This window comes from Pelodiscus sinensis, chromosome 17, assembly GCF_052426305.1.
Source record: "Pelodiscus sinensis isolate ZL-2025 chromosome 17, ASM5242630v1, whole genome shotgun sequence".
Lineage (NCBI taxonomy): Eukaryota > Metazoa > Chordata > Testudines > Trionychidae > Pelodiscus > Pelodiscus sinensis.
In genome coordinates this window covers 36,218,254-36,239,330 of record NC_143068.1, presented here as the reverse complement: position 1 = coordinate 36,239,330, position 21,077 = coordinate 36,218,254, and the positions used below count along the sequence as shown (strand labels likewise).

The window sequence follows — 21,077 nt, the reverse complement described above, 5'->3', positions numbered from 1 at the left end:
GCCCCGTTCCCGTCTCCCCTTCCCTGCGTGCTGGGTGCGTCCCCGCTGAGAGCCCCGTTCCCGTCTCCCCTTCCCTGCGTGCTGGGTGCGTCCCCGCTGAGAGCCCCGTTCCCGTCTCCCCTTCCCTGCGTGCTGGGCGCGTCCCCGCTGAGAGCCCCGTTCCCGTCTCCCCTTCCCCGCGTGCTGGGTGCGACCTCGCTGAGAGCCCCGTTCCCGTCTCCCCTTCCCTGCGTGCTGGGTGCGTCCTCGCTGAGAGCCCCGTTCCCGTCTCCCCTTCCCTGCGTGCTGGGTGCGTCCCCGCTGAGAGCCCCGGCCCCGTCTCCCCTTCCCTGCGTGCTGGGTGCGTCCCCGCTGAGAGCCCCGGCCCCGTCTCCCCTTCCCTGCGTGCTGGGTGCGTCCCCGCTGAGAGCCCCAGCCCCGTCTCCCCTTCCCTGCGTGCTGGGTGCGTCCCCGCTGAGAGCCCCGGCCCCGTCTCCCCTTCCCTGCGTACTGGGTGCGTCCCCGCTGAGAGCCCCGGCCCCGTCTCCCCTTCCCCGCGTGCTGGGTGCGTCCCCGCTGAGAGCCCCGGCCCCGTCTCCCCTTCCCCGCGTGCTGGGTGCGTCCCCGCTGAGAGCCCCGGCCCCGTCTCCCCTTCCCCGCGTGCTGGGTGCGTCCCCGCTGAGAGCCCCGGCCCCGTCTCCCCTTCCCCGCGTGCTGGGTGCGTCCCCGCTGAGAGCCCCGGCCCCGTCTCCCCTTCCCTGCGTGCTGGGTGCGTCCTCGCTGAGAGCCCCGTTCCCGTCTCCCCTTCCCTGCGTGCTGGGTGCGTCCCCGCTGAGAGCCCCGGCCCCGTCTCCCCTTCCCCTGCGTGCTGGGTGCGTCCTCGCTGAGAGCCCCGTTCCCGTCTCCCCTTCCCTGCGTGCTGGGTGCGTCCCCGCTGAGAGCCCCGTTCCCGTCTCCCCTTCCCTGCGTGCTGGGTGCGTCCCCGCTGAGAGCCCCGGCCCCGTCTCCCCTTCCCTGTGTGCTGGGCGCGTCCCCGCTGAGAGCCCCGTTCCCGTCTCCCCTTCCCTGCGTGCTGGGTGCGTCCCCGCTGAGAGCCCCGGCCCCGTCTCCCCTTCCCCTGTGTGCTGGGTGCGTCCCCGCTGAGGGCCCCGTCTCCCCTTCCCTGTGTGCTGGGCGCGTCCCCGCTGAGAGCCCCGTTCCCGTCTCCCCTTCCCTGCATGCTGGGTGCGTCCCCGCTGAGAGCCCCGGCCCCGTCTCCCCTTCCCTGTGTGCTGGGCGCGTCCCCGCTGAGAGCCCCGTTCCCGTCTCCCCTTCCCTGCATGCTGGGTGCGTCCCCGCTGAGAGCCCCGGCCCCGTCTCCCCTTCCCCTGCGTGCTGGGCGCGTCCCTGTGGAGTCGGGAAGGCAGGAAATGCGCCCGTCCCGCAGGGCTGCGGAGCTGGTGTCAGCTGGTCCCCGGCTGGAAATGCCCCAAGCGGCTGCAGTGGATTGGGGTGTGGGGGTGCCAGGCCAGGGCCAGGCCGCAGCTGCGGAGGGCGCTAGGCGCTGTCTCCCGCCCCGAGAGCCCTGCAGCGTTTCCCTCGCGGGACCCGGCTGAGTCCTGCCCGACGTGCTCCCGGGCAGAGGGGGATGGTGGTAGCCGGAGACATGGCCCAGCCTGGTGCTGCCTGGGGGCTGGGCCCTGAGCTCCGAGTGACCCAGCGACAGGTTAGTTGTCCGGGTGCCCGTCTGGCCTCGGGGGGAGGCCCCAGAGCCGCCGTCCCCCCCGTGGGTCCCTAAGCGTGACCCTGGCTCTGCCTGAGACCCTGTCCAGGCTGCAGGGGGAGGGGATCCTGCCATGCCCTGCCAGCCGGAGCCTGCTCCACAGGTGTGGGCAGGCGCCGGGCTGGGCGCAGCAGGGGGAGGCTGCACCCGCAGCCTCTGCACAGGCCCGGAGCCCCAGGGTTAAAATAAGGGAGCCGATAAACGGACGGCCTGGCCTCCGCTGCTGGGGACAGTCCCCCTGCCGGGACCGGCCTGTTGGGCTCCGTGTCCCTGCCCTGCCCAGAGGCCCGGAGTGCAGGCAGACACCACTGCCGGGGACAGAGCAGGGTGCGCTCGCTCTCTGCTCCCCCTGCCCATCACCCCGGCGTCCCGCCGGCTCCTTGCCTGTCCCGTGCGCTCGCTCTCTGCTCCCCCTGCCCATCACCCCGGCGTCCCGCCGGCTCCTTGCCTGTCCCGTGCGCTCGCTCTCTGCTCCCCCTGCCCATCACCCCGGCGTCCCGCCGGCTCCTTGCCTGTCCCGTGTGCTCGCTCTCTGCTCCCCCTGCCCATCACCCCGGCGTCCTGCCGGCTCCTTGCCTGTCCCGTGTGTTCACTCTCTGCTCCCCCTGCCCATCACCCCGGTGTCCCGCCGGCTCCTTGCCTGTCCCGTGCGCTCGCTCTCTGCTCTCCCTGCCCATCACCCCGGTGTCCCGCCGGCTCCTTGCCTGTCCCGTGCGCTCGCTCTCTGCTCCCCCTGCCCATCACCCCGGCGTCCCGCCCCACCCCGCCGGCTCCTTGCCTGCCCCGTGTGTTCACTCTCTGCTCCCCCTGCCCATCACCCCGGCGTCCCACCGGCTCCTTGCCTGTCCCGTGCTCTCGTTCTCTGCTCCCCCTGCCCATCACCCCGGCGTCCCACCGGCTCCTTGCCTGTCCCGTGCTCTCGTTCTCTGCTCCCCCTGCCCATCACCCCGGCGTCCCGCCGGCTCCTTGCCTGTCCCGTGTGCTCGCTCTCTGCTCCCCCTGCCCATCACCCCGGCGGGACCTTGCCTGTCCCATGTGCTTGCTCTCTGCTCCCCCTGCCCATCACCCCTGCATCCCACCCTGCCCCGCCGGCTCCTTGCCTGTACCGTGCGCTCGCTCTCTGCTCCCCCTGCCCATCACCCCGGCGTCCCGCCCTGACGACTCTCTCTCCCTAGTGCTCGTTCTCCTGATCCTGACCCTGAAGCGGCACCACAAGAGCCCGCTGAGTGCGGAGGAGGACGAGGACATGAGGGACAACGTCATCAAGTACAACGACGAGGGGGGCGGGGAGCAGGACACCGAGGCCTACGACATGTCAGCCCTGCGCAGCCTCTATGACTTCAGCGAGGGCGGGGGGGGCCCGGGCAGCGTCCTGCCCTCCGAGCTCCATGCCCTGCCCCAGTGGCTCCGGAGCGCGGAGCTGGACTTCTCCGTGTTCAGAGAGTACATCAGCCGCAAGGTGGGTCAGGCGGACGAGGATCCGTCTGTGCCGCCGTACGACTCGTTCCAGACCTACGCCTTCGAGGGCTCCGGCTCCCCCATCCTGTCCTTGAGCTCCATCCACACGGGCTCCACCGGCTCCGAGCAGGACTTCTCCTACCTGAGCAGCTGGGGGCCGCGCTTCCGGCAGCTGGCGGCGCTCTACGCCGGGCCGCAGGGCGAGGGGCAGGGCGAGGGATCCTAGCCCCAAGGAGCCAGGCCCCGCGAGACAGAGCCTGCTGCCGAGCACGCTCAGGTCAAACAGCAGGGCGAGACGCCCTCCAGCTGGCGTCAAGGGGCCTTTCTGGTGTGCCCTCGGTCAGCCGCTCTCCGGAGCACGGGGTGGCGTCCCCACCCTGCGCGCTCCCACAGTCGCCCCTCACGCCCCACACGGCCGGGTGAGAGAGAGTCCAACCCAGGAGTGCCCCCCCCCCCACGGTCACTTACAGCCGCCTGCTCCATCAGCCCCAGCAGGAGAGGACGAAAGAAACGAGCCTGCTGTTGTCTGAGCTGTTTGGGTTTGAAGCGCGTTCCTTGCGGAGGGAAACAAGCTCTTCACTTTTCCTCTGTGCTCCTCTTGTAGTCACTGGCTCTGCCTCGTGTTGCAGCCCTGGAGCTGCGGGGCGGGTGGTCTGCTTCCTCCAGCTGTGGGGCGGGTGGTCTGCTTCCTCCAGCTGTGGGGCGGGTGGTCTGCTTCCTCCAGCTGTGGGGCGGGTGTTTCCATCCTCCAGCTGCGGGGCGGGTGGTCTGCTTCCTCCAGCTGTGGGGCGGGTGTTTCCATCCTCCAGCTGTGGGGCGGGTGGTCTGCTTCCTCCAGCTGTGGGGCGGGTGTTTCCATCCTCCAGCTGCGGGGCGGGTGGTCTGCTTCCTCCAGCTGTGGGGCGGGTGGTCTGCTTCCTCCAGCTGCGGGGCGGGTGGTCTGCTTCCTCCAGCTGCGGGGCGGGTGGTCTGCTTCCTCCAGCTGCGGGGCGGGTGGTCTGGTTCCTCCAGCTGCGGGGCGGGTGTTTCCATCCTCCAGCTGCGGGGCGGGTGTTTCCATCCTCCAGCTGCGGGGCGGGTGGTCTGGTTCCTCCAGCTGCGGGGCGGGTGTTTCCTCCAGCTGTGGGGCGGGTGTTTCCATCCTCCAGCTGAGGGGTGGGTGTTTCCATCCTCCAGCTGCGGGGCGGGTGTTTCCTCCAGCTGCGGGGCGGGTGTTTCCATCCTCCAGCTGTGGGGCGGGTGTTTCCTCCTCCAGCTGTGGGGCGGGTGTTTCCATCCTCCAGCTGTGGGGCGGGTGTTTCCTCCTCCAGCTGTGGGGCGGGTGTGTCTGGGCAGAGTCCCAGCTGCGTGGGATCCGGGGCGCGAGCAGGTGACTGGCTGCGTTGGGGGGGCCCTGCTGGGGGCCATTCCGGGCACAGGTCCATTACACGGGGATTTTTACACGCGTGTCAAACAAATCGTGCTTCCAGACTGGGCGGGTTTGAGTGGAGATTTCCTGGCCACTTTTGCCTCGTGCCCAGAGATTTCTGTTCCTCCCGCCTCTCCCTCCTCTTAACCCCTGGGAAATCGCTGGTCGGAGGTTCGGGCAGCCCCGTGGTCCCCATGGCAAGGCACGGGGAAGGCTCTAATACTGGAGTGGGGCCGGGAGCAGAGGTGTCAGCAGAGACTGCGCAGCATCCCCAAAGGTCAGCGCTGCCGGGGGTCACGCTGTGGGGCTCGGCCAGCCCCTGCCTGGTGTCTCTGGTCCCTGGGGGTCGCTCTGTGGGGCTCGGCCAGCCCCTGCCTGGTGTCTCTGGTCCCTGGAGGTCACACTGTGGGGCTCGGCCAGCCCCTGCCTGGTGTCTCTGGTCCGTGGGGGTCGCTCTGTGGGGCTCGGCCAGCCCCTGCCTGGTGTGTCTGGTCCCTGGGGGTCGCAAAGCCCACAGGTAAGTGCTGAATGTGCAGGACTGGGAGATGGGTTGGAAATGGGGGGGACTACGGCCTATAATGGCAAGGAGAAAGGAGGGTCAGGGCACAACAGGGAGGCAAGATCAAATCAGTATCTTAGATGCCTATATACAAATGCGAGAAGTATGGGTAATAAGCAGGAAGAACTGGAATTGCTAACCAATAAATACAACTATGATATCATTGGTATTACAGAAACCTGGTGGGATGGGACGCACGATTGGAATATTGGTATGGAAGGGTACGGCTTGCTCAGGAAGGACAGACAGGGAAAAAAGGGAGGAGGGGTTGCCTTGTATATTAAAAATGTACACACTTGGACTGAAGTGGAGATGAACGTAGGAGATAGCTGTGTAGAGAGTCTCTGGGTTAAGCTAAAAGGGGTAAAAAACGAGGGTGATATCATGCTAGGAGTCTACTACAGGCCACCTAGCCAGGTGGAAGAGGTGGATGAGGCCTTTTTTAAACAATTAACAAAACTATCCAAAGCCCAAGATTTGGTGGTGATGGGGGACTTCAACTATCCAGACATTTGTTGGGAAACTAACACAGCGAGGCACAGGCTATCCAATAAGTTTCTGGACTGCATTGGAGACAACTTTCTGTTTCAGAAGGTTGAAAAAGCTACCAGAGGAGAAGCTGTTCTGGATTTGGTTTTAACAAATAGGGAGGAACTAGTTGAGAACTTGAAAGTGGAAGACAGTATAGGGGACAGTGATCACGAGATAATAGAGTTCATGATCTTAAGGAAAGGTAGAAGGGAGACCAGCACAATTGAGGTAATGGATTTCAGGAAGGCAGATTTTGATAAGCTCAGAGAACTTGTAGGTAAGGTCCCATGGGAAGCAAGACTGAAGGGAAAAACAACTGAGAAGAGTTGGAAGTATTTCAAAGGGACGTTGTTAAGGGCCCAAAAGCAAACAATTCCGCTGTGTAGGAAAGATAGAAAATATGGCAAAAGACCAGCTTGGCTTAACAAGGAGATCTTGCATGATCTCAAAATAAAAAAGGAGTCATATAAAAAATGGAAACTAGGACAGATAACAAAGGATGAATATAGGCAAGCAACACGGGAATGCAGGGGCAAGATTAGAAAGGCAAAGGCACAAAATGAGATCAAACTAGCTACAGGCATGAAGGGAAACAAGAAGACCTTTTATAAATACATTAAAAGCAAGAGGAAGACCAAGGACAGGGTAGGCCCACTGCTTAGTGAGGAGGGAGAAGCAGTAACAGGAAACTTGGAAATGGCGGAGATGCTCAATGACTTCTTTGTTTCGGTCTTCACCGAGAAGTCTGGAGGTGTGCCTAACGTAGTGAATACAAGCAGAGAGAGGGTAAGTTTAGAAGATAGGATACACAAAGAACAAGTTAAAAATCACTTAGGAAAGTTAGATGTCAGCAAGTCACCAGGTCCTGATGAAATGCATCCCAGGATACTCAAGGAGCTGATAGAGGAGGTATCTGAGCCTTTAGCTATGATCTTTGAAAAATCATGGCAGACAGGGGAGATTCCAGAAGACTGGAAAAGGGCAAATATTGTGCCCTTCTATAAAAAGGGGAATAAGAACAACCCAGGAAACTACAGACCGGTCAGTTTAACGTCTGTCCCAGGGAAGATAATGGAGCAGGTAATTAAGGAAATCCTATGCAAACACTTGGAAGGTAATAAAGTGATAGGGAATAGCCAGCATGGGTTTGTGAAGAACAAGTCATGCCAAACTAATCTGATAGCTTTCTTTGATAAGATAACGAGCCTTGTGGATAAGGGAGAAGCGGTGGATGTCATATACCTAGACTTTAGTAAGGCATTTGATACGGTCTCGCATGATATTCTTATTGATAAACTAGGCAAATATAACTTAGATAGGGCCACGATAAGGTGGGTGCATAATTGGCTGGATAACCGTAGTCAGAGAGTTGTTGTTAACGGTTCTAAATCCTGCTGGAAAGGGATAACAAGTGGAGTTCCTCAAGGGTCTGTTTTGGGACCCGTACTGTTCAATATCTTCATCAATGATGTAGATATTGGGATAGAGAGTACGCTTATTAAGTTTGCAGATGATACCAAACTGGGTGGGGTTGCGACTTCTTTGGAGGATAGGGACATAATTCAAAATGACCTTAGCAAGTTAGAGAAATGGTCAGAGGTAAACAGGATGAGGTTTAATAAAGAGAAATGCAAAGTGCTCCACTTAGGAAGGAAGAATCAGTTCCATACATACAAGATGGGAAGCGACTGTCTAGGAAGGAGCATGGCGGAAAGGGATCTAGGGGTCATAGTGGACCACAAGTTGAATAGGAGTCAACAGTGTGATGCTGTTGCAAAAAAAGCAAATATGATTCTAGGTTGTATCAACAGGTGTGTTGTAAGCAAAACTCGTGAAGTCATTCTGCCGCTCTACTCTGCACTAGTTAGGCCTCAGCTGGAGTACTGTGTCCAGTTCTGGGCGCCACATTTCAAGAAAGATGTGGAGAAATTGGAAAGGGTACAGAGAAGAGCGACAAGAATGATTAAAGGTTTAGAGAACATGACCTATGAAGCCAGGCTTCATGAACTGGGCTTGTTTAGTTTGGAAAAAAGATGAAGGGGGGACATGATAGCGGTTTTCAAATATCTAAAAGGGTGTCACAAGGAGGAAGGAGAAAATTTGTTCCTCTTGGTTTCTGAGGACAGGACAAGGAGTAATGGGCTTAAAGTGCAGCAGGGGAGGTTTAGATTGGACATTGGGAAAAAATTCCTAACTGTCAGGGTGGTCAAATATTGGAATAAATTGCCAAGGGAGGTGGTGGAATCTCCCTCTCTGGAGATATTTAAGAACAGGTTAGATAGACATCTGTCAGGGATGGTGTAGACGGAGCTTGGTCCTGCCTTGAGGGCGGGGGGCTGGACTGGATGACCTCTCGAGGTCCCTTCCAGTCCTATTATTCTATGATTCTATGATTCTGTGGGGCTCGGCCAGCCCCTGCCTGGTGTGTCTGGTCCCTGGGGGGTCGCTCTGTGGGGCTCGGCCAGCCCCTGCCTGGTGTGTCTGGTCCCTGGGGGTCGCTCTGTGGGGCTCGGCCAGCCCCTGCCTGGTGTCTCTGGTCCCTGGGGGTCGCACTGTGGGGCTCGGCCAGCCCCTGCCTAGTGTCTCTGGTCCCTGGGGGGTCGCTCTGTGGGGCTCGGCCAGCCCCTGCCTGGTGTGTCTCGTCCCTGGGGGTCGCTCTGTGGGGCTCGGCCAGCCCCTGCCTGGTGTCCCTGGTCCCTGGGGGTCGCTCTGTGGGGCTGGTGTCTCTGGTCCCCGGGGGGTCGCACTGTGGGGCTCGGCCAGCCGGACCTCGCTCTGTTAGGGCGGCGCCCGGCGCATCGGGGCCAGTATCGCTCTGGGGTGGCCCGTGTTCCGTGGCTGTGCCCCGCCGTGGTTTGTGGGGTCTCACGCCGTGGCAGGGCTCTGTAGGACACCCCCGTTCAGCGCGGCGCCCAGCGCATCGGGGCCAGTATCGCTCTGGGGTGAGCCGTGTTCCGTGGCTGTGCCCCGCCGTGGTTTGTGGGGTCTCACGCCGTGGCAGGGCTCTGTAGGACACCCCCGTTCAGCGCGGCGCCCGGCGCATCGGGGCCAGTATCGCTCTGGGGTGGGCCGTGTTCCGTGGCTGTGCCCCGCCGTGGTTTGTGGTGTCTCACGCCGTGGCAGGGCTCTGTAGGACACCCCCGTTCAGCGCGGCGCCCGGCGCATCGGGGCCAGTATCGCTCTGGGGTGGGCCATGTTCCGTGGCTGTGCCCCGCCGTGGTTTGTGGGGTCTCATGCCGTGGCAGGGCTCTGTAGGACACCCCCGTTCAGCGCGGCGCCCGGCGCATCGGGGCCAGTATCGCTCTGGGGTGGGCCGTGTTCCGTGGCTGTGCCCCGCCGTGGTTTGTGGGGTCTCACGCCGTGGCAGGGCTCTGTAGGACACCCCCGTTCAGCGCGGCGCCCGGCGCATCGGGGCCAGTATCGCTCTGGGGTGGGCCGTGTTCCGTGGCTGTGCCCCGCCGTGGTTTGTGGGGTCTCACGCCGTGGCAGGGCTCTGTAGGACACCCCCGTTCAGCGCGGCGCCCGGCGAGCGCTAAGCCTGGGGAGCTGGGTCCCTACGAACGATCCGCCGCCCTCAGCCCCAATGAATCTGCCAGTCGCCGCGTCCTAGCTGGTCGGGAGGCCCCCAGCCCGGCCGGGCCCCCTGCACTGAAACCACCAGGCCGCGCGCACCACCCCCCCGCCCCACCCCCACACTCAGCGCTCGGAGCCAGTCATCCTCCCCTGGAGCCAGCGCCTGCCAGAGCTCTGATTTCCCCGGGGAGAGCCCCCGGCAGCGGGCGGCGTATCCATCCAGCAGCCTGCGGCGAGACTGGCACGTGGCGCCGCGACGGAGCTGATGGCGTTGGCCCGACCCCCCCCCCCCCGGCAGGAAAACTGCCCTGCCGTCCTGCAGCAGGAGTCTGGCCACCCTGCGCCATTGTCCCAGCAGCGTGAGGCTCGGTGCCGGCGGGGGGGGAGGCAGCAGGCTGAGGCAGCTGGTGCTGGGGGTTGTAGGCAGAGAGGGATGGGGGGGGCAGGCTGTGGCAGCCAGGTCACGGGCACCGGGGACAGACACACACAGGGGCTGGGTCACGGGCACCGGGGACAGACACACATGGGTCAGGTCACGGGCACTGGGGACAGACACACACGGGTCAGGTCACGGGCACCGGGGACAGACACACACAGGGGCTGGGTCACGGGCACCGGGGACAGACACACATGGGTCAGGTCACGGGCACCGGGGACAGACACACACAGGGGCTGGGTCACGGGCACCGGGGACAGACACACACGGGTCAGGTCACGGGCACTGGGGACAGACACACACGGGTCAGGTCACGGGCACCGGGGACAGACACACACAAGGGGCTGGGTCACGGGCACCGGGGACAGACACACACACGGGTCAGGTCACGGGCACCGGGGACAGACACACACAAGGGGCTGGGTCACGGGCACCGGGGACAGACACGCACAGAGGAGAGACACACACGGGGGCTGGGTCATGGGCACCGGGGACAGAAACACACGGGTCAGGTCACGGGCACCGGGGACACACACACCCACGGGTCAGGTCACGGGCACCGAGGACAGACACACACGGGTCAGGTCACGGGCACCAGGGACAGACACACACAAGGGGCTGGGTCACGGGCACCGGGGACAGACACACACACGGATCAGGTCACGGGCACCGGGGACAGACACGCACAGGGGACAGACACACACGGGGGCTGGGTCATGGGCACCGGGGACAGACACACACGGGTCAGGTCACGGGCACCGGGGACACACACACACACGGGTCAGGTCACGGGCACCGGGGACAGACACACACACGGGTCAGGTCACAGGCACCGGGGACAGACACGCACAGGGGCCAGGTCACGGGCACCGGGGACAGACACACACACGGGCCGGGTCACGGGCACCGGGGACAGACACACACGGGGGCTGGGTCATGGGCACCGGGGACAGACACGCAAGGGGACAGACACACACGGGGGCTGGGTCATGGGCACCGGGGACAGACACACACGGGTCAGGTCACGGGCACTGGGGACAGACACGCACAAGGGCCGGGTCACGGGCACCGGGGACAGACACGCACAGGGGACAGACACACACACGGGTCAGGTCACGGGCACCGGGGACAGACACACACACGGGTCAGGTCACGGGCACCGGGGACAGACACGCACAGGGGCTGGGTCACGGGCACCGGGGACAGACACACACGGGTCAGGTCACGGGCACAGGGGACAGACACACACGGGTCAGGTCACGGGCACCGGGGACAGACACACACGGGTCAGGTCACGGGCACCGGGGACAGACACACACACGGGTCAGGTCACGGGCACCGGGGACAGACACACATGGGTCAGGTCACGGGCACCGGGGACAGACACACACGGGTCAGGTCACGGGCACCGGGGACAGACACGCACAAGGGCCGGGTCACGGGCACCGGGGACAGACACGCACAAGGGCCGGGTCACGGGCACCGGGGACAGACACGCACAAGGGCCGGGTCACGGGCACCGGGGACAGACACACACGGGTCAGGTCACGGGCACCGGGGACAGACACGCACAGGGGCTGGGTCACGGGCACCGGGGACAGACACACACAGGGGCTGGGTCACGGGCACCGGGGACAGACACACACGGGTCAGGTCACGGGCACAGGGGACAGACACACACGGGTCAGGTCACGGGCACCGGGGACAGACACACACACGGGTCAGGTCACGGGCACCGGGGACAGACACGCACAAGGGCCGGGTCACGGGCACCGGGGACAGACACTCACAGGGGACAGACACACATGGGTCAGGTCACGGGCACCGGGGACAGACACACACGGGTCAGGTCACGGGCACCGGGGACAGACACGCACAAGGGCCGGGTCACGGGCACCGGGGACAGACACGCACAGGGGACAGACACACATGGGTCAGGTCACGGGCACCGGGGACAGACACGCACAAGGGCCGGGTCACGGGCACCGGGGACAGACACGCACAGGGGACAGACACACACACGGGTCAGGTCACGGGCTCCGGGGACAGACACGCACAGGGGCCGGGTCACGGGCACCGGGGACAGACACGCACAGGGTCCGGGTCACGGGCACCAGGGACAGACACACACGGGGCTGGGTCACGTGCGCCAGAGACAGACACGCAGACAGACGCACACACAAGGGCCGGGTCACGTGTGCCGGTCAGTGCCAGGCTCTGCTCAGCAGCACACGGGATCTTCAGGAGAAAAGGCCGCGCTGCATTTATTGCAAATACGGTAGAGGAGCGTCTGCTTTGTAAAGACACCCCCCTCCTCCTCCACCCCACCCCTCATCCCCACCACACCCTGCAGATGGTGCATACAGGCCAGGCTGTGAGAGAGAGCCCCCCCCCCACACACACACTCTCCATACAGGCCAGGCTGTGAGAGAGAGCCCCCCCACACACACACTCCATACAGGCCAGGCTGTGAGAGAGAGCCCCCCCACACACACACTCTCCATACAGGCCAGGCTGTGAGAGAGAGCCCCCCCCACACACACACACTCTCCATACAGGCCAGGCTGTGAGAGAGAGCCCCCCCCACACACACACTCCATACAGGCCAGGCTGTGAGAGAGAGCCCCCCCCACACACACACTCTCCATACAGGCCAGGCTGTGAGAGAGAGCCCCCCCCCCACACACACACTCTCCATACAGGCCAGGCTGTGAGAGAGAGCCCCCCCCACACACACACTCCATACAGGCCAGGCTGTGAGAGAGAGCCCCCCCACACACACACACTCTCCATACATGCCAGGCTGTGAGAGAGAGCCCCCCCCCACACACACACTCTCCATACACGCCAGGCTGTGAGAGAGAGCCCCCCCACACACACACACTCTCCATACAGGCCAGGCTGTGAGAGAGAGCCCCCCCCCCACACACACACTCTCCATACAGGCCAGGCTGTGAGAGAGAGCCCCCCCCACACACACACACTCTCCATACATGCCAGGCTGTGAGAGAGAGCCCCCCCACACACACACACTCTCCATACACGCCAGGCTGTGAGAGAGAGCCCCCCCCCCCCCACACACACACTCTCCATACAGGCCAGGCTGTGAGAGAGATCCCGCCCCCCACACACACACACTCTCCATACAGGCCAGGCTGTGAGAGAGAGCCCCCCCCCACACACACACACTCTCCATACAGGCCAGGCTGTGAGAGAGATCCCGCCCCCCCCACACACACACTCTCCATACAGGCCAGGCTGTGAGAGAGAGCCCCCCCCACACACACACACACTCTCCATACAGGCCAGGCTGTGAGAGAGAGCCCCCCCCACACACACACACACTCTCCATACAGGCCAGGCTGTGAGAGAGAGCCCCTCCCACCCACACACTCTCCATACAGGCCAGGCTGTGAGAGAGATCCCGCCCCCACACACACACACACACTCCATACAGGCCAGGCTGTGAGAGAGAGCCCCCCCCCACACACACACACACTCTCCATACAGGCCAGGCTGTGAGAGAGAGCCCCCCCCCCCCACACACACACACTCTCCATACAGGCCAGGCTGTGAGAGAGAGCCCCCCCCCCACACACACACACTCTCCATACAGGCCAGGCTGTGAGAGAGAGCCCCCCCCACACACACACACACTCTCCATACAGGCCAGGCTGTGAGAGAGATCCCGCCCCCCACACACACACACACTCCATACAGGCCAGGCTGTGAGAGAGAGCCCCCCCCACACACACACACACTCTCCATACAGGCCAGGCTGTGAGAGAGATCCCGCCCCCCACACACACACACTCTCCATACAGGCCAGGCTGTGAGAGAGAGCCCCCCACACACACACTCCATACAGGCCAGGCTGTGAGAGAGAGCCCCCCCCCCACACACACTCCATACAGGCCAGGCTGTGAGAGAGAGCCCCCCCCCCACACACACACACACTCTCCATACAGGCCAGGCTGTGAGAGAGAGCCCCCCCCCCCACACACACACACTCTCCATACACGCCAGGCTGTGAGAGAGATCCCGCCCCCCACACACACACACTCTCCATACAGGCCAGGCTGTGAGAGAGAGCCCCTCCACACACACACACACTCTCCATACAGGCCAGGCTGTGAGAGAGAGCCCCCCCCACACACACACTCTCCATACATGCCAGGCTGTGAGAGAGATCCCGCCCCCCACACACACACACTCTCCATACAGGCCAGGCTGTGAGAGAGAGCCCCCCCCACACACACACTCTCCATACAGGCCAGGCTGACAGAGCGAGGGGTCGGGGTTCCTCTGACTCTTCTGAGGCTCGGCTTGCAGGACTGAACCCAGAGTCCCAATGGCCAGAGCCCCCCTTCTTCTCAGGTACATTCCCGGTTGGGGCTGTGGGTGCAGTGTCAGGCTGCAACCCTCCATCCTTGGGGAGTCCGTCTGTCTTTCCAGAGTTATCCTTTGCGAGGACTGTCGGCTGCCCAGCGGTGTCTCACTCGCGGGGGGGGGTGTCTCTGCCTGTCTCCGGGGTTGTCAGTGCTGCTCATGTAATTCAGCCGCAGACACAAGGGCTGGTTCCTCCTTATCTGCAAGGTTCCCACTTCTTGATCACCTGGGCGGCTGTCGCACTCACACACCTCACACCACAGCTCCAGAGTCCGGGGGGGGGGGGGCGTTCTGCACACGCTCCTAGGGCCGGGGCAGAGTTCAGACACAAGTAACAGTCACTAGCAGAACAGCAAAAGGAGCGAATCTTGCCCAGCTTCCTTGGTGATGCAGACAAGGCTCCGGCTCCATTTGCGATGCCACCAGGGCGTGAGGCCCCCAGCAAACAGCGTCTGATCCTGAGCGACAGGGCGAAATAGAAGCTACGGAATTGACAAGCAAGTCGTTAGACATCAAATTATCACCCGGCGTGCTTCTAGTCTTACCACCAATGCTCAAATACACCGTTTTGCTACAGCCACGCCCCAGTGCGCACACACCGTGCATGCACACTGCACGGGGACGCACGCACACACCCCATACACGCTCACCGTGCACAGAGGGACGCACACGCACACATGCACACACCCCATACACGCTCACCGTGCACAGAGGGACGCACACGCACACATGCACACACCCCATACACGCTCACCGTGCACAGAGGGACGCACACGCACACATGCACACACCCCATACACGCTCACCGTGCACAGAGGGACGCACACGCACACATGCACACACCCCATACACGCTCCCAGAGTGGCCACCAGGGAAAGCTGGGGAGGGCTAGCCTCCCACTAGTTCAAATTAAGGGTCTACACAGCCCTTACTTCGAACTGCTTAATTGGAACTAGGCTTAGTCCTTGTAGAATGAGGTTTACCTAGTTCGAATTAAGCGCTCCGCTAGTTCGAATTAAGTTCAAACTAGCAGTTTGCATGTGTAGCGCCTAGCAAAGTGAATTCGAACTAATGGCTGCTAGTTGGAATTAACTTTGTAGTGTAGACAGACCCCCAGGGACTTGTGCTTGCACACACAGATCCATGCACACACATTCCCAGACATTCACTAACAAACACCCACGTGCACAGAGGAGGAAATAAATCTCCTTGTTATGGATTAACTGTCATCCAGCAAAAGCACCCAAACACTCCCCCCAGCGCTTTACCCACATTTGCAGAGCTGTGTGATAGACAGTGCGGCTGACCACAGCCTGGCAATGAATGACCTGGCGGACTCCTTTGGACTGGCTCCCATCCCTTCTCACTGCCGCCCATGCTGGCTCCCTGCTTCCTCAGCAGCGCGCTGTGTGCTGGGCTGGGGCGAGCCGGGCAGCGACCGAGGACGTGTCCATCGCGCACGACAGCGCCCCGGAGCGCGGCACCAGGCCCCAGCTCGCCGCAGCGCCACTTAGGGTTCCTTTGATGCCGGTCAGAGGAGTGACCAGGACACTGGGCTAGTGGGGAGACCTGGGTGTGCAGAGACGTGCCAGCACCAGTCTGTCTATCCAGCCCCAGCCCCCCTCTATCCAGCTGTCCCCACCCCTCCATCCAGCTATCTGTCCCCACCCCACCCCTCTATCCATCTGTCCTCACCCCCATCCATCTATCTGTCCCCACCCCACCCCACCCCCCCATCCATCTATCTGTCCCCACCCCACCCCTCTATCCATCTGTCCCCACCCCTCCACCCATCTATCTGTCCCCACCCCACCCCTCTATCCATCTGTCCCCACCCCTCCACCCATCTATCTGTCCCCACCCCACCCCTCTATCCATCTGTCCCCACCCCTCCACCCATCTATCTGTCCCCACCCCACCCCACCCCCCCATCCATCTATCTGTCCCCACCCCACCCCTCTATCCATCTGTCCCCACCCCTCCACCCATCTATCTGTCCCCACCCCACCCCTCTATCCATCTGTCCCCACCCCTCCACCCATCTATCTGTCCCCACCCCACTCCACCCCCCACCCATCTATCTGTCCCCACCCCACCCCTCTATCCATCTGTCCCCACCCCTCCACCCATCTATCTGTCCCCACCCCACCCCTCTATCCATCTGTCCTCACCCCCATCCATCTATCTGTCCCCACCCCACCCCACCCCCCCATCCATCTATCTGTCCCCACCCCACCCCTCTATCCATCTGTCCCCACCCCTCCACCCATCTATCTGTCCCCACCCCACTCCACCCCCCACCCATCTATCTGTCCCCACCCCACCCCTCTATCCATCTGTCCCCACCCCTCCACCCATCTATCTGTCCCCTCCCCACCCCTCTATCCATCTATCCTCACCCCCCATCCATCTATCTGTCCCCACCCCACCCCTCTATCCATCTATCCTCACCCCCCATCCATCTATCTGTCCCCTCCCCACCCCTCTATCCATCTGTCCTCACCCCCCATCCATCTATCTGTCCCCACCCCACTCCACCCCCCACCCATCTATCTGTCCCCTCCCCACCCCTCTATCCATCTGTCCTCACCCCCATCCATCTATCTGTCCCCACCCCACCCCACCCCCCCATCCATCTATCTGTCCCCACCCCACCCCTCTATCCATCTGTCCCCACCCCTCCACCCATCTATCTGTCCCCACCCCACTCCACCCCCCACCCATCTATCTGTCCCCACCCCACCCCTCTATCCATCTGTCCCCACCCCTCCACCCATCTATCTGTCCCCACCCCACCCCACCCCCCCATCCATCTATCTGTCCCCACCCCACCCCTCTATCCATCTGTCCCCACCCCTCCACCCATCTATCTGTCCCCACCCCACTCCACCCCCCACCCATCTATCTGTCCCCACCCCACCCCTCTATCCATCTGTCCTCACCCCCATCCATCTATCTGTCCCCACCCCACCCCTCTATCCATCTGTCCTCACCCCCCATCCATCTATCTGTCCCCTCCCCACCCCTCTATCCATCTATCCTCACCCCCCATCCATCTATCTGTCCCCACCCCACCCCTCTATCCATCTGTCCCCACCCCTCCACCCATCTATCTGTCCCCACCCCACTCCACCCCCCACCCATCTATCTGTCCCCACCCCACCCCTCTATCCATCTGTCCCCACCCCTCCACCCATCTATCTGTCCCCTCCCCACCCCACCCCCCCATCCATCTATCTGTCCCCTCCCCACCCCTCTATCCATCTATCCTCACCCCCCATCCATCTATCTGTCCCCTCCCCACCCCTCTATCCATCTATCCTCACCCCCCATCCATCTATCTGTCCCCACCCCTCTATCCATCTGTCCTCACCCCCCCATCCATCTATCTGTCCCCTCCCCACCCCTCTATCCATCTGTCCTCACCCCCATCCATCTATCTGTCCCCACCCCTCTATCCATCTGTCCTCACCTCCCCATCCATCTATCTGTCCCCTCCCCACCCCTCTATCCATCTATCCTCACCCCCCCATCCATCTATCTGTCCCCACCCCTCTATCCATCTGTCCTCACCCCCCATCCATCTATCTGTCCCCACCCCTCTATCCATCTATCCTCACCCCCCATCCATCTATCTGTCCCCACCCCTCTATCCATCTATCCTCACCCCCCCATCCATCTATCTGTCCCCACCCCTCTATCCATCTGTCCTCACCCCCCATCCATCTATCTGTCCCCACCCCTCTATCCATCTGTCCTCACCCCCCCATCCATCTATCTGTCCCCACCCCTCTATCCATCTGTCCTCACCCCCCATCCATCTATCTGTCCCCACCCCTCTATCCATCTATCCTCACCCCCCATCCATCTATCTGTCCCCTCCCCACCCCTTTATCCATCTATCCTCACCGCCCCATCCATCTATCTGTCCCCACACCCCATCCATCTATCTGTCCCCACCCCCCATCCATCTATCTGTCCCCACCCCACCCCTCTATCCATCTATCCTCACCCCCCCATCCATCTATCTGTCCCCACCCCTCTATCCATCTGTCCTCACTCCCCATCCATCTATCTGTCCCCTCCCCACCCCTCTATCCATCTGTCCTCACCCCCCATCCATCTATCTGTCCCCTCCCCACCCCTCTATCCATCTGTCCTCACTCCCCATCCATCTATCTGTCCCCACCCCACCCCTCTATCCATCTGTCCTCACTCCCCATCCATATATCTGTCCCCTCCCCACCCCTCTATCCATCTGTCCTCACCCCCCATCCATCTATCTGTCCCCTCCCCACCCCTCTATCCATCTGTCCTCACTCCCCATCCATCTATCTGTCCCCACCCCACCCCTCTATCCATCTGTCCTCACCCCCCATCCATCTATCTGTCCCCTTCCCACCCCTCTATCCATCTGTCCTCACCCCCCATCCATCTATCTGTCCCCACCCCTCTATCCATCTGTCCTCACCCCCCATCCATCTATCTGTCCCCTCCCCACCCCTCTATCCATCTGTCCTCACCCCCCATCCATCTATCTGTCCCCTCCCCACCCCTCTATCCATCTGTCCTCACCCCCCCATCCATCTATCTGTCCCCTCCCCACCCCTCTATCCATCTGTCCTCACCCCCCATCCATCTATCTGTCCCCTCCCCACCCCTCTATCCATCTGTCCTCACCCCCCATCCATCTATCTGTCCCCTCCCCACCCCTCTATCCATCTAGGTCAGAGATTAGGAAAAACGATTTCCCTTGGGGGTGGGAAGCGCTGGGCTGGGTTCCCGGGGGGGGGATCTCCATCCCTAGGGGTGTAAGTCCTGGCCTCACCAGGCCCTGGCTGGGCTGAGTCGGGGCTGGTCCGGCTTTGGGCAGGGGCTGGAGGGCTCCGCCCGCCCTGGGCTCTGGGATTCTGCGCTACCCCTGCCGGGCCGGCTCTGCGCGAGCGTGTGGAGTCCCCGGCGGGCAGCGCCGCGCACCCAGGCCCCGCAGCCGGCAGTGGGAGCTGGGCGCGCCGGCACAGCTGGGGGACGCTGCGGCCAGTGGCTGGCTCACGCCGGCTCTGTGCCCACGTCCAGCAGCGGTAGCGACGCGAGGCCTGGCAGGCGCCGGGCTGGGACGGGAACGTGTCATCGAGCACCTTGGCGATTGCCGATGCGCTTCTCGTCCCAGGCCAGGCAAGGCCACGGGGGCCGCAGGGGAACGCGCTGCCTGCACCGGTACCCACGGGGAACGCCTCGCTACCCACCAGCCCCGCCCTCGCGAGGGGAGAAACGCGGCACGTCCCTCTCCCGGAGCAAGCCTCTGAGATCGGACAGACGGACAGGGTGTGCGTGTGGGGACAGATAGATAGAATCATAGAATCCTAGGACTGGAAGGGACCTCGAGAGGTCATCGAGTCCAGCCCCCCGCCCTCAAGGCAGGACCAAGCTCCGTCTACACCATCCCTGACAGATGTCTATCTAACCTGTTCTTAAATATCTCCAGAGAGGGAGATTCCACCACCTCCCTTGGCAATTTATTCCAATATTTGACCACCCTGACAGGTAGGAATTTTTTCCTAATGTCCAATCTAAACCTCCCCTGCTGCACTTTAAGCCCATTACTCCTTGTCCTGTCCTCAGAAACCAAGAGGAACAAATTTTCTCCTTCCTCCTTGTGACACCCTTTTAGATATTTGAAAACCGCTATCATGTCCCCCCTTAATCTTCTTTTTTCCAAACTAAACAAGCCCAGTTCATGAAGCCTGGCTTCATAGGTCATGTTCTCTAGACCTTTAATCATTCTTGTCGCTCTTCTCTGTACCCTTTCCAATTTCTCCACATCTTTCTTGAAATGTGGCGCCCAGAACTGGACACAGTACTCCAGCTGAGGCCTAACTAGTGCAGAGTAGAGCGGCAGAATGACTTCACGAGTTTTGCTTACAACACACCTGTTGATACAACCTAGAATCATATTTGCTTTTTTTGCAACAGCATCACACTGTTGACTCCTATTCAACTTGTGGTCCACTATGACCCCTAGATCCCTTTCCGCCATGCTCCTTCCTAGACAGTCGCTTCCCATCTTGTATGTATGGAACTGATTGTTCCTTCCTAAGTGGAGCACTTTGCATTTCTCTTTATTAAACCTCATCCTGTTTACCTCTGACCATTTCTCTAACTTGCTAAGGTCATTTTGAATTATGTCCCTATCCTCCAAAGAAGTCGCAACCCCACCCAGTTTGGTATCATCCGCAAACTTAATAAGTGTACTCTCTATCCCAATACCTACATCATTGAAGAAGATATTGAACAGTACGGGTCCCAAAACAGACCCTTGAGGAACTCCACTTGTTATCCCTTTCCAGCAGGATTTAGAACCGTTAACAACAACTCTCTGACTACGGTTATCCAGCCAATTATGCACCCACCTTATCGTGGCCCTATCTAAGTTATATTTGCCTAGTTTATCAATAAGAATATCATGTGAGACCGTATGCAAATGAAGCCCGGGAAATTCAAATCCCAGGCTTCATTTGCAAGTTCGTATGACTACATTAACCACCCTAGTGCGAACTAGGGGGCTAGTGTAGACAGACCCCCCAGCCTCCCCTCGTCCGTCATGTGCTCCAGCCCCCAATCATTTTGGTCGCCTCCGCTGGACCCTCTCCAATGCTCCCGCATCCTTTGTATGGGGGGGCCCAGAGCTGGACACAATCCTCCAGATGTGGCCTCCCCAGAGCCGAATAAAGGGGAATAATGACATCTCTGGATCTGCTGGCAATGCTCCTCTTAATGCACCTAATATGCCATTAGCCTTCTTGGCTACAAGGGCCCCTGTTGACTCATCTCCAGCTTCTCACCCACTGTAACCCCCAGGTCCTTTTCTGCAGAACTGCTACCTAGCCGGTCGGTCCCAGCCTGTAGCAATGCCTGGGATTCCTCCGTCCCAAGGCAGGACTCTGCACTTGTCCTTGTTGAACCTCAGCAGGTTTCATGTGGC

The 21,077-nt window shown here is 61.4% G+C and overlaps 1 protein-coding gene across 2 annotated transcripts in view; it reads left to right on the top strand.

The window, feature by feature from the left end:
* Nucleotides 1–3,783, top strand: part of CDH22 (cadherin 22) — a 108,022-nt gene extending 104,239 nt beyond the window's left edge. Inside the window, exon 12 of one of the 2 annotated variants that reach the window (XM_075916202.2) lies at nucleotides 2,917–3,783. In XM_075916202.2, coding sequence (XP_075772317.2) covers nucleotides 2,917–3,425 — 509 coding nt within the window. In that variant the 3' untranslated portion in view covers nucleotides 3,426–3,783. The remainder of the gene's footprint in view (nucleotides 1–2,916) is intronic. The other variant, XM_075916203.2, reaches the window with a different exon arrangement.
* Nucleotides 3,784–21,077: the final 17,294 nt, after the last annotated feature.